General features: G+C 43.2%; 1 protein-coding gene across 2 annotated transcripts in view; it reads right to left on the bottom strand.

Annotated features, from left to right (window-relative positions):
* Window positions 1-4,463: 4,463 nt before the first annotated feature.
* LOC130912354 (UDP-glucuronosyltransferase 1-2-like) overlaps window positions 4,464-15,913 on the bottom strand; it is a 39,503-nt gene continuing 28,053 nt past the window's right edge. For both annotated transcript variants that reach the window (XM_057830392.1, XM_057830391.1), the window contains one exon: window positions 4,464-9,144. In XM_057830392.1, coding sequence (XP_057686375.1) covers window positions 7,544-9,142 — 1,599 coding nt within the window. In that variant the 5' untranslated portion in view covers window positions 9,143-9,144 and the 3' untranslated portion in view covers window positions 4,464-7,543. The remainder of the gene's footprint in view (window positions 9,145-15,913) is intronic.

The following is a 15,913-nucleotide window of genomic DNA, read 5'->3' as shown; positions in this document are numbered from 1 at the left end:
AACAGCCCTTACCAAGGGGCTCGGTACCCCGTACTCCCGGAGCAACCCCCACAGGACTCCCCGAGGCACACAGTCGAACGCCTTCTCCAGATCCACAAAACACAAGTAGATTGGTTGAGTGAACTCCCATGCACCCTCGAGGACCCTGCCGAGGGTGTAGAGCTGGTCCACTGTTCCACGGCCTGGACGAAAACCACACTGCCCCTCCTGAATCCGAGATTCGACTTCCCGACGGACCCTCCTCTCCAGAACCCCTGAATAGACTTTAGTGGGGAGGCTGAGGAGTGTGATCCCTCTATAATTGGAACACACCCTTCGGTCCCCCTTCTTAAAAAGGGGGACCACCACCCCGGTCTGCCAATCCAGAGGCACTGTCCCTGATGTCCACGCGATGTTGTATAGGCGTGTCAGCCACAACAGCCCCACAACATCCAGAACCTTTAGGAACACCGGGCGGATCTCATCCACCCCTGGGGCCTTGCCACCGAGGAGCTTTCCAACAATCTCAGTGACTTCAACCCCAGAGATCGGAAAGCCCACCTCAAAGTCCCCAGACTCTGCTTCCTCAAAGGAAGGCATGTCGATGGAATTGAGGAGGTCTTCGAAGTATCCCCACCGACTCACAACGTCCCGAGTCGAGGTCAGCAGTACCCCATCTTCACTATACACAGTGTTAATGGTGCAATGCTTTCCTCTCCTCAGATGCCGGATAGTGGACCAGAATTTCCTCGAAGCCGTCCAGAAGTCGTTTTCCATGGCCTCACCAGACTCCCATGTCTGAGTTTTTACATCGGCGGCCGCCGAAGCCACAGTCCGCGTGGCCAGCCGGTACCTGTCAGCTGCCTCCGGAGTCCCACAGGCCAAAAAGGCCCGGTAGGCCTCCTTCTTCAGCTTGACGGCATCCATTACTGATGGTGTCCACCACCGGGTTCAGGGATTGCCGCCACAACAGTCACCAACCACCTGCGGCCACAGCTCCGATCGACCGCCTCAACAATGAAGGTGCAGAACCCGGCCCACACGGACTCAATGTCCCTCACCTCCCCTGGGACAAAGGAGAAGTTCTGTTTCTCACAGGGGATTCTTCCAGAAGTTCCCAGCAGACCCTCACAATACGTTTGGGGCTGCCATGTCTGGCCAGCATCTTCCTCCGCCATCGGCGCCAACACACCACCTGGTGGTGATCGTTTCACAGCTTATACATACCTTATGGGTTGAATAATTTTGTCAATGAAGTCTTCACAGAAAGGCCATAAATTGGAATATTCCAAAAAATCTTGTTATTTCGGTTGTATTTGTCTATTTGACATGTCATTATTTAATGTGATTACAGTGGGGCAAATAAGTATTTAGTCAACCACTAATTGTGCATGTTCTCCCACTTGAAAATATTAGAGAGGCCTGTAGTTGTCAACATGGTTAAACCTCAACCATGAGAGACAGAATGTGGAATAAAAACCCAGAAAATCACATTGTTTGATTTTTAAAGAATTTATTTGCAAATTATGCTGGAAAGTAAGTATTTGGTCAATACCAAAAGTTCCTCTCAATACTTTGTTATGTACCCTTTGATGGCAATAACGGAGGCCAAACATTTTCTGTAACTCTTCACAAGCTTTTCACACACTGTTGCTGGTATTTTGGCCCATTTCTCCATGCAGATCTCCTCTAAAGCAGTGATGTTTCGGGGCTGTCGTTGGGCAACACGGACTTTCAACTCCCTCCACAGATTTTCTATGGGGTTGAGATCTGGAGACTGGCTAGGCCACTCCAGGACCTTGAAATGCTTCCTACGAAGCCACTCCTTTGTTGCCCTGGCTGTGTGTTTGGGATCATTGTCATGCTGAAAGACCCAGCCACGTCTCATCTTCAATGCCCTTACTTATGGAAGGAGATTTTCACTCAAAATCTCTCGATACATGGCCCCATTCATTGTTTCCTTTACACAGATCAGTTGTCCTGGTCCCTTTGCGGAAAACCAGCCCCAAAGCATGATGTTTCCACCCCCATGCTTCACAGTGGGTATGGTGCAATTCAGTATTCTTTTTCCTCCAAACACGAGAACCTGTGTTTCTACCAAAAAGTTCTATTTTGGTTTCATCTGACCATAACACATTCTCCCAGTCCTCCTCTGGATCATCCAAATGCTCTCTAGCGAACCACAGACGGGCCTGGACGTGTACTTTCTTCAGCAGGGGGACACGTCTTGCAGTGCAGGATTTGAGTCCCTGGCGGTGCATTGTGCTACTTATAGTAGCCTTTGTTCCTGTGGTCCCAGCTCTCTGTAGGTCATTCACTAGGTCCCCCTGTGTGTTTCTGGGATTTTTGCTCACTGTTCTTATCATTTTGACGCCATGGGGTGAGATCTTGCATGGAGCCCCAGATCGAGGGAGATTATCAGTGGTCTTGTATGTCCTCTCTACAGGCCTTTCTAATCTTTTCAAGTAGGACTACTTGACTAAATAATTATTTGCCCCACTGTATGTGTAAACAAATTGTTACTTTGCAATCAAAAGCTCAATGTGTCTTGTTGTTTGTTATTTTGTAAAAGGAAATCATTATTCAGATGTTTGGGATGTCACAAAAGCAAAAAATAGCGGTGTTAAAATCAAAGTTATGTTAGAAATGTATGCTTTCACAAAAAGCTCAATTTCTGTTTTTTTCATCAGAAATCGGAAAATTGCTCAAATTAAGCTATTTTCTAATGCTGATTTCTAAAGAATGGAAAAAGATATGAACTAACTTTTTTTCCAGCTGAAATAAGAGTAATATTTCTTTTGGTGGGCCCCATGTTTATGTAGCAATAGAACAGAATTTTCTGTGGGCCTTGCAAAATCAGTCAAAATCCAGTAAAACGGCCAGGAGCGAAGGGGGTTGCACCAGTGAAAATGGCTCGGAGTTAATGAGTTAAAAGAAGATGTGCTTCCTCACGCTAGAGTTTCTTGTCGCTTACCAACGTCACGTCCGCCCGTCGCTGATTGGTCCACTCCGCTTTCGGTTTGCTGTGGCTTGCTCCGCCCAGGGATTATTATCCGCAGAACAGTCGCCAGACTCTATCGCTGGAACAGTGGTGAATCTGGAGTTCCAGGCAAGCGTGGACGATGACTTAACACATGAGGCCGCTTCTTTCTACGGATACGTAGTTTGCATAAATGTAGCAGTACCTTCAGAGGCGTTGCGTCCCATTACGCAAAACAGGCAATTGCCTAGGGCCCCTAGCCAGCAGGGGCCCCCAGAAGGCCAACAGATTTAGCAGACTCAGCTATACTGCACTGTCGTAGCGACAAGTGTAGGGAGTGTTTCAATACCATGAACTCATTTGGCAGATTACCTAATGATTCTGTTATCAATCCCAATCAGCACTAACCACCATTATACATATTTAAGACAGTCCAATCAGCTATTAATACCACATGATTGTCTAAGAGTGACTCGCCGAGTACTCTCTGGAAAGTCCTTGCTGAGTTGTTGTACGTTAATTTTCACAGGCCACCTCATTATTCATGTGACTACTTAAAGAAATTGTGATTTTTCCAAAACAGTCTATTCATGGGTCTATCGTATTCCTCGTCGAATACTCTATAAGAAAAATATAACATATATGCATCTAAAATAATCCTAAACAATTTTATTAGCAATTTTAATACTCACTTCGGTTGGTAGTCCACCAATCAGTGGTTTTTACGGAATAATTTGAATTTGGTGGGTCGCAGGGCCAATCTGACTACTGATTTCACACAAAGGTATATACTTCCGCATCCGATGGTGTTATTTTTGTGTTGCTACTCGCTCCAAGTCCAACTGTCGCCCTTACTTGCACACGCTCGAAGGGCCCCATTTTGCTTGTTGCCTGGGGCCCCCGGGGACCCTTGCTACACCTCTGAGTACCTTGCAGAAGCAGGGGTGGAGGTTTTGGGGGGGCTTAAATGCACCTTCAACATAGTGTGGACAGGTTTTAGACTAGTCTGCAAAATGTAGCCCCCTCCCAGTCAAAATGGATTAGACGTCTTGGCGCAGTCAATGGCAGACACGGAGTTAATTTATTTGGCCAAAAATATACTGGCCAGGCTCAGATGAGATCTAATTGCAATGAATGAGTTTGACGCCTGTTATCTATGATATTTAGAATAAGTATGGGTCAAATCGTAAAAACAGGAAGCCCAGGGCGCTGCCAGGGATTTTGGGCTCCATGAAAAGATATCACCACCAGTGCCAGGGGACACACACACATTTAGAGTATCAACTAGATAATTTCCTGCATTCTGGTGAATCTTTACACACTAATTTGTACATTTTCTGCATTAATATAAGATGAAAATATATTTAAGTAAACATACAGTGTATAGAGCAATAATGAATACTCATATCATCTATAAGAAATGTACTGAAGGCCATCTTTTACAATCTAAATATATTTTTATTAGAAATATTCTCAAAGCAAATACAGTAATGAATGACTTAAAAATAAATGTTTTGTTTGAACTTAACTATACGACAGTATACAGTATACAAGTGTATTAGTATGAAGAGATTGCTCAGGATTAAATGTAAGCTAAAAGTGGAGCAAACACTAGCTAGCAAACAATTACAGTATTTCATTATGGAGTAGGCTTAGCCTAGGGTGACCAAACGTCCTCTTTTGCCCGGACATGTCCACCTTTCACGTCTTGTCCTCGTCATCCGGCCGGGTTTTATAAATCCATGAAAATGTCCATTTTTTATGATTTTTCACAGGACCAATTTGAAGACAATATCTCCGGCCGCTGGGGGGCAGCGCTTGCCTGCGTTGTCGTGGCTCCTACTAGTAGGTGCGGGAGAAGGAGTACATTTTACCCCTTGTATTATGGGCCACTACCGCCATCTACTGGGTTGACGGTTTGGCAAGAGAAGAGGCAGTTACAGACTACAATAAGGAGTAGTTTTAAGAGACGTTTATCGTGCTCCGTACACCTTTCTGTAAATTTATCTTCTGTTAATGTGGCTCATGTGTCTTCTGTTATACATTATACATTATATGGGTACAAAGAAATGCAGTATGTTGTATTAGTCTTGTATTAATTGTTCTGCGTTAGTGTATTTGGTTTAATGTTACTATTATATTTTAAGTAGCCTAGTTGCCCAGTAGCCCAGTAGTTAAGAGTTTTTTTTTTAAAGATGAATACGTATATAATGGCAACTGTTGACTTCTGTCGGAGCTTTGTACTGGCGTGTTCTGTAAAATCTCGTTTGGTGTCAAATCGTTGCGCTACCGATGATTGTAGTAAACTTAGATAGCAAAGTTTGATTTTGCCTCGCTAATAGGGTAGCTATCAGTGAGCTAATCCGCGCTAGGCATTATGGGAAACGTAGTTTTGAACTGCTGCGTTTGGAAACATGCTGGTTGAATAGTTTGTCAGTTTATTTTGGTTATTGTTTGCGTGTAATCTAGAACATTGAATGGGAATAAAAATTGAGTGGGAGTAACAATTTCTCAAAGACAATTGTCATGATAGTAATTTATAAAATTTATGTGGCACAAGCCTACTGTGTGTCTGTATTGACTGTACTATATTTCTACGGGTCTGCATGCTATTTTTTTTTTTTTTATGTTTTATGAGAATAAAGCCTGCTAAGTAAAAAACCTATTTCCATATAGTATATAATATATACTATATGACATTTAAAAAAAAAAAAAAAATTCTGTCCAGACTAAGGAGGCACACATTAAATATATTAAAGTGATATAAGCATCTTTGAGTGAACTGCGAGTAAAATTCAAGTATCTCAAGGCCGGGCCGAGTGTCCTCTTTTTTGGAAATCAAAATATGGTCACCCTAGCTTAGCCTCATCTGGAAACTCGCAATCTCCCCTATAGGCTACAGCTCCGAAGCGAGGTCCCTTGTTAACAAACTAAATTCAATTGATGACAAACTAAATTCAATAAATTCTTGACCAAGTGGATTCAAGCCAAATTTAAAAAAGAAAATTTCCACACCAACTTTCAACATCTGTAGGATACAAAAAAATGCCGTCATTATTTGGAATTCATGTTTTTTAATAGGGGCATGTCGCTCATTGAGGCCGGGAAAATCCCGTATTTCTTACGGAGTGAGCTGGGACCTCGCTTCGGAGCTAAAATAACAGGTTAATTTTCAGCACTACACTGACACAAGACACCAACCTTCCTTTGTGAAGTACTTTGTCAAATCCCGTTGGACTTTTCTACCCATCTCCTGTTTTGCTTTCTTTTCTTTCCTCTTTTGAAAACCCGATTTTTGTTTTGAAAACAGTACTGCAGTTCTGCAGTACTGCGCTGCGCGCAATTTGAGTCATTGAGTGGTGTAAAATACTGGTGCACGATAATTATTGGTGCGATAATTATCGGTCCGATATGGGAATTATGACGTCATCCCGATAAATCCAATAACATTATTAATAGGACCGATAATATGTATTGTGCTGGCTTTACAGTTTACAGTGACTTTACACACTAGTATAGGAAAGCAGCTCCCACCTGCTGGTCAGAATAATTCGTTGCATCTATTTTTTGTCACTGTAGTTTTGTTCACATTACAAGCTCATTCACATACACATTGCGGTGTCTAGCGGTCGCATTGACAATCATGAATGCTTTCTGTTACGTTTCCGCCTCGGAAATATGTCTGTAAGTATTTTATGTTTACTATAACATATGGATGTGCACCATATGTTTACTTCTGTGGTGAAGGTTCATATGTACAGAACTTAATGAGTTGTCGTGTTATAGAAGCCAGCCAATGCTTTAGTAGCTCAAGCTAGTATGCTATGCTATACATATAATAGTTGTGTATATAAGTGTATTGTGCAGTTTGTTGGATATTGAGTATTGAATATGTGTATTTTTCTGTTGTACTTTCACATTATTAAGACGAGTGTCTTCCCATAAAAGCAAGAAAAGACCAAGCCTTGTGGTTTATGGAAGTGCATTCATTTTTAACTGGCTGTCAGGCAGTGTATAAGTGAAACGCACTGTTTTGTTCATGTCAATATGAAAAATCTGGTGAGATCAAAAGCAAATCTATGTTGAATCCACCACTAGTTTTTTTTTAACCTCCAGGTGTTCAAAAACTCAGGTTATACATTTAAAAATATATATATTTATTATTGGTTATCGATATCGGTATCGGCTTTGAGGAGCAGGAAATTATCGATATCGGTTTCAAAAAATGGATATCGCGCACCCCTAGTGTAAAAGTAAATGCGCACCGCGATGCTCCCGGTCTGATTGAAGGAAGGGCGGACCCAACCATTTAATGAAAATTTGGGGGGGAGGGGCCTGGCAATAAATATGCGCTCTGGGTGTTTACTTTTTGCCAAAAACAAAACAAGAAAACGAAACCCTTCATTTGATTCCTATTAAAATGATAATGATTAATATTTAAATTTGCAAACGATTACCTAATGTTCTAATTTTCTTTGTGGGCCCGCATCAGGGCATGGGCCCTTAGAATCAGTCTCACTTTTCACCCCTATACGGCGCCCCTGAGGAGGCCTTCCGAAGACCAAATTTCAACTGTTTTTCATTCTACTCACTCTTAGATTTGAATATGTAACTCTTAGCTTTCATCAAGTGCCTACAGAGAATTCTAAAGGAAAGCCAAATGAAGGCGACGACCAGAAAACTGAAAAGAGCAAGGAAAGCAATAACATCCAGGGAGTGATAGACGTACCACGGCAACTTATACGACTCTGTGCGCAAATGTGGCGCACCTCTATGCCTCATGACGTACTCTACCCAGAAGATAGCGGTGTCCATGGGTTTCATGGGTTTGTCATGGTGAAGTTGGGAAAGTTTCATCATGTCCTGCTTGTAGGACTTCCGGGGATCTAGAATGTTTCTGAGGGAAGCGGTGAAAGATTCCACATCTAGCGCCGTCACGTCTACAAACTCGCCAACGCCGCGGGTTTTTACTCGCACCATGTTGTCATGCTGGTCAAAGATGAGCGGAATCCCTAAAATGGGGACCCCGTGGTAGATGGCCTCGTATATGCCGTTGGTGCCTCCGTGTGTTACAAAGACTTTGGTCTTGGGATGACCTAAGAGGTCGTTCTGGGGTAACCAGTCCACTAATAGAGTGTTGTTCCCCAGAGTGGCGGGTCGCTCCCCAATATGTCTCCAAACGACTTTTTGAGGAATCCTAGCGAAAGCAGAAGCGATGATCTGTGAGATCTCCGGTCCAAGGTCGCCTAGCAGCGTTCCTAAAGTCATGACCACCACTCCGTGCTCCCCAGAACTCTGCACAAAGTCCTCCAAATCCGCCGGGAGAGGCTTTGAGGGCTTCCCTTGAAACCCTCCGATGTAGACCACGTTGGGCATGGTGGGACGGGGGAGCTCGAAGGTAAAGTCCACCCTCATCAGCCAAAGATCGGCGCCCTGTATGAGAGACATGACGTTGACGTCACCGCCGAAATATCGCTCACACACGGCCCGGTAAGGCGGATTGGACACAAAGTGGTGCATGTAAACCAGAGCGCCGTGATAGATGACGTTGTTGACCCTTTGGGTGAAGTCCATCTTGTCCGAATAATTGGAGAAGAGTTGCGGTATGTAGGACAGAGGTGACGGCGCAATGGCAAAGTGTCCCTCGCCGTTAAAAAGCCAGCGCACGTTGAAGACCGTTGGGAGGTCCAGATAATGAGCCAGCAAAACCCCACCTGGGAAGCCCGGGTCTGTCAAGCAAACATCGTATTGACTTTCTTTCAGTTGCGTGGTTAGAGTTTGATTCTCAAATATGCTGACAACCATTTTGGCCACGGAAACCTGGCTCTCTCTAATCAAACTATAGATGTTCCTGTAGAACTCCACGAAGGCCCACAGCGAGCCCCTGTGTCTCTGGATCTGGATGGACCTCTCCAAGAAGGCGGTCATGTAGTTCTGGTTCTCGACATTGGTAGACTCTTCCTGCACGATGGTGATGGAGCTGTAGTAGGGCGACTTCTCCGATACGTACCAGCTGGTGGAGGTTCTCAGCACTGTGATTTGGTGGCCTTGAGCGTGAAGCGCCTCCAGTAAAAGGTTCATGTTCAGCCAGTGGCTGCCATCAAAGGGGTAGACCAGAATTTTCCCTCCCCAACACGTGGCAGACATCACCAGCAGGAGTGCCAGGCTCCGATATGGCGCCATCGCTAAAGAGGGCACACATAGTACATAGAAGGGTCTGACAATATATCGAAAAGGTGATGTATTGCAATACTTTGTAGCTCAAAAGGTCATGCTCCCACCAATAATTGATGTATCGTTTTAAAAAGGAACCAGTCAGTTGCGACCAAAACAAAAACCACGAGAATAGCGTCTACGTTAGCTAACCCTGTTAGCCCCATCACTGCCATTGACGGGGCTGGATGTGTTATAGGTATAACCATGCCAAAAGCAGTTTTCTCTGCATTTCAGTAAACTGCTTTTGGCAGTTATACATACAAAACACAACAGGTTTTACACATTCATTAGGCTACTGCATTACACTTACTGTAACAAGGCATACACGAGAGACTGATTCTCTTTCAAAATTGTATTTTTTTCAATGATGTGTAAAATAAGTTTACAAAACGACTAGGCAATTTTCTTTTTTTTTTTTTTCAATTTCATTTAAATAAACCTGTCCTGATCAGCAGTTTGACAGGGAGAATGGAAGTCTAAGTGTCCGGTTGGTTTGAACAGTTTTAATGTTTCACATTGGAGTATGACATACTCCCATTGTGATCATTCAATATACCTCGTTTATCAAGACAAAGCAGCGAACACGAAGGGGCTATGGGGGAAAAGAAGAAAAGGAGAGATGAAACACAAACAACAACAAATACATTGAATGCCTACACTAACTATGAATATGTTGGTGCTATCGTCAGCTAGATGTATTTCCGGTTGACACTATCTGTTGACCAGGGTCATATAAGATAAGTGATCGGGAAGGGTGGAGTGTACACAAATTAGCCCTGTGATCTACAACTAGAAAGATCTAGATCTAGAAAGAGAAGTAATCGTGTGAATCCCTTATGAGTGCAAGCGTGTTGGCAACTGACCCTACGCTGCCCCATCGCCAATCCCGGCAACGAGGCCCCCACCCGAGTGCACCCAATCAAGTCCAGCCATGCGCGAGTCCCATTAAACATGCGACAGCCACACAGATGAGCAGAGACGCCACGCGAGTGCTACCCCAAGGCCACGGCCCCCACTCAGCCAGCCCGGGGAGGGGGGCGGGTGGGGTGGGGAGCCAGCGCAGGCCATTATCGTCCCGCAGGCCAGCTAAGGGTCTATCGTCACCCCCCAGGGATCCAGGGTGTTCCCCCGGGCCACCCGCGCCCCCAATCGACCAGCCTTCAGGTATGAGAAGAGGGCACGCACCACAAAGCCCCACGACCATCCCCACCCCCCACCCGGCCCACGAGCCACAGCTGCAGCCCCCCAACCAACACGGCACACCAGGGGACACTCAACGGCCCACCAAGCCTAAGGCAGGGCAGACACCCAGGCAGAGAAGAGAGGGGAAGGCGGAAGCAGGAGAATGCCAAGGAGCCGCCACGGCACGACACGAGGCAGAAGGGAGGCCATGCCCCGGGAGCCACGCCATAGAGAAAAAGTGTCGGACCCACCTCCCACCCTATTAGTGTGGCTGCCGGACTTGGCAGCCATTACCCAGGTAATTACTAGGTAACTTTTAAACCTTTATAAAATATTTTCAGAACATTTGTGATGATTTGTTGACTGACACCTAGTTGAATGACACCTCTTTTATATCTTAAAGGGTCTGTACGGCTTTCACCGGCACTAATTAACTTTGAGGAGGATGGCAGGAACCCTGCCACACAAAAAAACTACAAATGTGTTGACTGCTTTACGGCATACGTCCTTTCCCCATTTGTTATAAAGACGGAAGTCGATGCGAACACTTTCGCGCAAATTCTGCATAGATGGCAGAGCAACATAAGGGACAAAAAGTTTTGTCTGAGAGGGGAAAAAAGGGCATGCACAATAAACATTGGCCAGGCTTTCACTCGCTGGCATGACACCCCCCCCTCAACCAAACGCGTCAGCGCTGACGAGTTCGTGTGGGGTGGGGGAGTTAGTCACACTAAGCCACAGGTTGCTAACCGTCATATCCTATTGTTTAGCCACTACTGGACCCATTACCTTAACCATCCTTCATTTTGCCGCGAGAAACCAAAATGTTGTTTAATCCATCTCCAGGCAACCGTTAGATTGATTTTTAATTGATTGATGATGTTATGACACTGTGGGTGTGCGCTTGTCCTCATGGGAAGCGCAGTCTTCCTTAAGGCAAAACGCTACCACTTTTGTCCACCGGTGTCACTAAAATCAACTAAAACTGAAAAGTTACACAGTTTTGCATTAAGATGACACTTGCCTTGCTAAATGCTAATGCTAACGAGAACGTGAATGCTATGCTAATGCTCCGAGCCACCTAGCCAATCAGCATCGTGTTTGCGACGGCGTCCCCACCCCCTTCCATTACCCCTTCTGCTCTGCTCTGTCTCTCTCTGCCAGGCAGCTGTGACAAAATCAGACAACTCGTGTTCATTAGACCAAATTTTTGTAACACGCCCCTTCACATCCTTCGTAATGGTAACGCGTTGCAAAGATGGGAAAACTAAATACCGTAATTTTTGCCCTATAAGGCACACCTAAGCTGCTACCCACCAAATTTTGCACAAAAACGGCATTTGTTCTTCGATAAGCCGCATTGGACTATAAGCTGCAGCTGTCCTCACTGTATTATGGGATATTTACACCAAAAGATATTACACTTTATTTGACAGCGACCTTATACGACACTCATAGCACCAAATGAACCACCATGAAGCTTTGAACCAATTGGCTTCAAAGCTTCATTGGTTCAAGCAGCTTCATTTGGCCATCACTGCTCCCTTAAGGGAGACAGTCAACCATTGCTGCCACCTACTGTCAACACTGTTGTCAAACATGCCTTCTACCATGCATTGCAACGCTACAGATGTAAATTGCTATCAAAATTCATGTTCTGTGCTAATTATTTCTTCAGTTACTATTCCAGTTGTTTCATTAATTGCTAGTTATGGTATTTGGTAACACTGTATTTGACAGTGGTGGCATATGACTGGCATTAGACAATCATAATTATGACATGACACTGTCATGAGCATTAATGAATTCAAATTATCCATTTTGAATGGATGTAAATGATCCGAGCTGGCCATAAATAGAGTAAGTGACATAATTTTCCGGATGACACTTAATGACATCTGCCATAAGCATTCAGTAATGCCCATGATAGTATTATGTCATAATTAAAATTACGGCTTATGACAGTCTTATGACGCCACTGTCAAACAAAGTGTTACTAAATACCATTACAAGCAATTAATGAAACAACTGGAACTTGATGTGTTGCCTATTAACCCAAATAAATCAACAAAGAAGCTGCACTGGAATATTAACCGCAGGATTCAAAATGGAAGGAAAAAAGTAGCGGCTTATAGTCCGAAAATTATGGTAATTAGTTAGAAACACAGTTATACTCTTAACACCATCATTAACTCATTTGCTCCCAAAAACGTATAGATACGGTCTATTTTTAAATGCTTCATTGTCCCAAAAACATATTTATATGTCTTTTGCGTTTAAAATTTTTTTTTTTTTTTACAAGAAGCATCTATTGCTTCCGCTCTATCTGAGAAACAAATAACAAAGCTCCAAACCCATTTTAAAGCAATAAAACTGGCCACTGGAGGGCAGTAGCGCATTTTGTAAGACCCGCAACCCGATTCAACAGCAATGAAAGGCCGGGCTTCACGCTCGGAGCACTGTTGGCATGATGCCAAGCGCTGGACGACCGAGCAAAACGACTGGGACCACCAGTGCAGCGGGCTCGCCGAGCAGACCCCGCAAAGACTCAAAAAAATCCATCTTTATGAGACAGGCAACGATGAGGGAAAAGTTTACCCGGCTGACGCGGCGACAACAGCGTCATCTCTCAGTCAAGTGTAAATAAATTGTTACTTTGCTATCAAAAGATCTATTTGTCTTGTTCTTTATGATATTTTGTAAAAGGAAAACATTATTCAGATGTTTGGGATGTAACTAAAGCAAAAAGTAGCTGTGTTAAAGTCAAAGTTATGTTTGAAATGTATGCGTTTCATAGATGTTCCGATCACGTCATTTTCAAAGTATCAGAATCGGCAAAAAAATATCGGACATTTAACGCAATTAAGGCATGCGCGGCACGACCCATTCACGCATTGTCGTTACAGCCTATAATATCGCTGGTTTGCTTATGTACAGCGATAAGAGCCAACGCCAAACAAGTAAAGTACATGCAAACATTCATTAAAGCCGTGCAATTAATGGGCAGAAGCTTTACAACACTCCCAAAGTGACTATGAATGTTGTGGGAGTCGCTTTGGAGTAGTTGGACAAGGATTGATCATTATCTTAACACCATGCAATATACCCAACGCAGAGAAGATATAGCATTTGCAGCCACCACACAAAGCCATGGTTGCACCACTTCCACGTAGTCATGGCCACTTGCATTTGGGCACAACACTTCAGTATCATTTAATGAAAGCTCAACAAATACACTAGACAAACTCACATTTATCCTTTAAGAATTACAAGTCTATCAGTGGATCCCTTTCACAGAAAGAATATTAATAATGTTAATGCCATCTTGTGGATTTATTGTTATGATAAACAAATACGGTACTTATGAATGTATAAATCAGTCTTCACCTTTCCATTCCAACAATAATTTACAGAAAAATATGGCATATTTTATAGATGGTTTGAATTGCGATTAATTGCGATTAATTACGATTAATTAATTTTTAAGCTGTAATTAACTGGATTAAAATTTTTAATCGTTTGACACCCCTAATATTTTTAATTAAATCGTTTTCTAATTGTATTTAATGTTACAGACAAAATGTCTTACACTCATCCAGAGTCTTCAGTTTTGGTTTAAAGATTGGTTCATAATAACAACAAACATCCTCCCCTGCCATTTATTGTTGCACTCACAAAGTGTGGCACCGAAAAAAAAAACTTGGAACATTGTGAGCATTGTCATGTTGGACAATAAAAAAAAGCATACTTGGAGCAATTGAATTGAGTTTTAATCATTTTTTTTCTTAATGCATTGCCAAAATGTATACGATCGGTAAAAATTATTGGGAATGATTGGAATTGAATCGGGAGCAAAAAAAAAAAAAAAGCAATCGGATCGGGAAATATCGGGATTGGCAGATACTCAAACTAAAACGATCGGATCGGGAGCAAAAAACATGATCGGAACAACCCTAATGTGTTTACAAAAAGCTAATGTCTGTTTTTTTCATCAGAAATTGGAAAATTGCTCAACCTAAGCTATTTCTCATGCTGATTTCTAAAGAATGGAAAAAGATATGAACTTGCTTTTTTTCCTGCAAAAAGAAGAGAGTCTAATCTTTCTTTTGGTGGGTTCGATGTTTATATAGCAATAGAACAGAACTTTCTGTGGGGCTTGCAAAATCAGTCAAAATCCAGTAAAACGGCTGGGAGCAAAGGGCCTTGCTCTGGTGAAAATGGCTGGGAGTGAATGAGTTAACAACACTGATGGTAAGCGATTAAATCAAGGTTATTCAAACTCCCTGTATCAAAACTAAACAAAAATGATGACAGAAACACAAACTAAATCGCATGACTAGCAAGTAATAAAACAAATGGAACAGTAACGGAAGAAACAATTAGCACAGGACATGAACTTAGTACTTTATTTAGATCTGTAGCGCCGCATTGCATATAGACCCTACCCACCGACGTCACAAAATCACGTGCTCGTTGTATGGTTCCGCCCCCTTGTCCGTCATTTTGTGTCTGTATTATCAATGGTCTCAATTGATCGAGCAATTTATAATGCATTTCATGGAAGACACGGTGCTTTCGGATGCCGTAAACTCACTTGATGCGTTGCATAAAAGGCGTTATGTGGAAAAGCTTCAGTTTATCCATTCGCCAGATCCATATTTGATGCCTAAATCGATGTTTTTCGACCCGCTGTCTCCGCCGTATTTGCCTGACATCTGCTAGCTACCCTGATATGTACAACTATCTTGTCCACACAAAATCAGCCTATTCTCACGAAAGTTTGAAAAACTTTAAGAGCTTGGAGGCTTATAAATACTTCGTTGCTGGTTGGGTGAAACAGGTCCTCGTCCACGAAAATTCGGCAGGAATCTATCTTGTGCTTGGAAAGGTGAGTTACAAAATTTTCAATTCAAAATCTTTTGTTCTTGCTAACATCCACTGTCAAGTCTAATGTATTTCATGTCGTTTGTCAATGGAGTTAGGGCTTTTAATGTTTATATGGTTTAGCGATAGCACTCTCACTACATACATACGTGTATGTTGTCGGCGATTAGCCTAGCAATGATCTTAATTGTGGTTGTCAGCCCAAAACCCTCTAAATATATATTAAATGCATCTTACCAGATATAAAATGACTACTACATAATCTGTGGTAATCGTTTGGAGCCCAGTTTTCTCGGCAAATTGCAGCAGCCTATCTCGCTCTCTTCTCTCCGGGTCTCTCGGAATCCGGTAGAACTTCAAGTCTCTCAGTCTTCTCCGTCTATCTTCTCTGTTATTGCAACCGACCGCCACACACGCCTTCACCATTTTGATTATTAATGTTAACGAGCAGAAAAACACGTCGTAAATTGGAGGAATGTACGTAGCCGTAACAGGTAAACATGATGTGTTGACGGACAATTGGTCAGGAGGAAGGAGTTGTGACGTCATGTGGGTAGGGTATATTGGGAGGCATGAGGCATGGTTGAGAAATGATTGTACAACAAGTGTTGACAGTAGGTCAGGGGTCCCCAACCACCGGGCCACGGACCGGTGCCGGTCCGTGGCGCATTT

Source organism: Corythoichthys intestinalis, chromosome 2 (assembly GCF_030265065.1).
Source record: "Corythoichthys intestinalis isolate RoL2023-P3 chromosome 2, ASM3026506v1, whole genome shotgun sequence".
NCBI classification, from domain to species: Eukaryota; Metazoa; Chordata; class Actinopteri; order Syngnathiformes; family Syngnathidae; genus Corythoichthys; species Corythoichthys intestinalis.
This window is presented reverse-complemented; position numbering and strand designations above follow the sequence as displayed.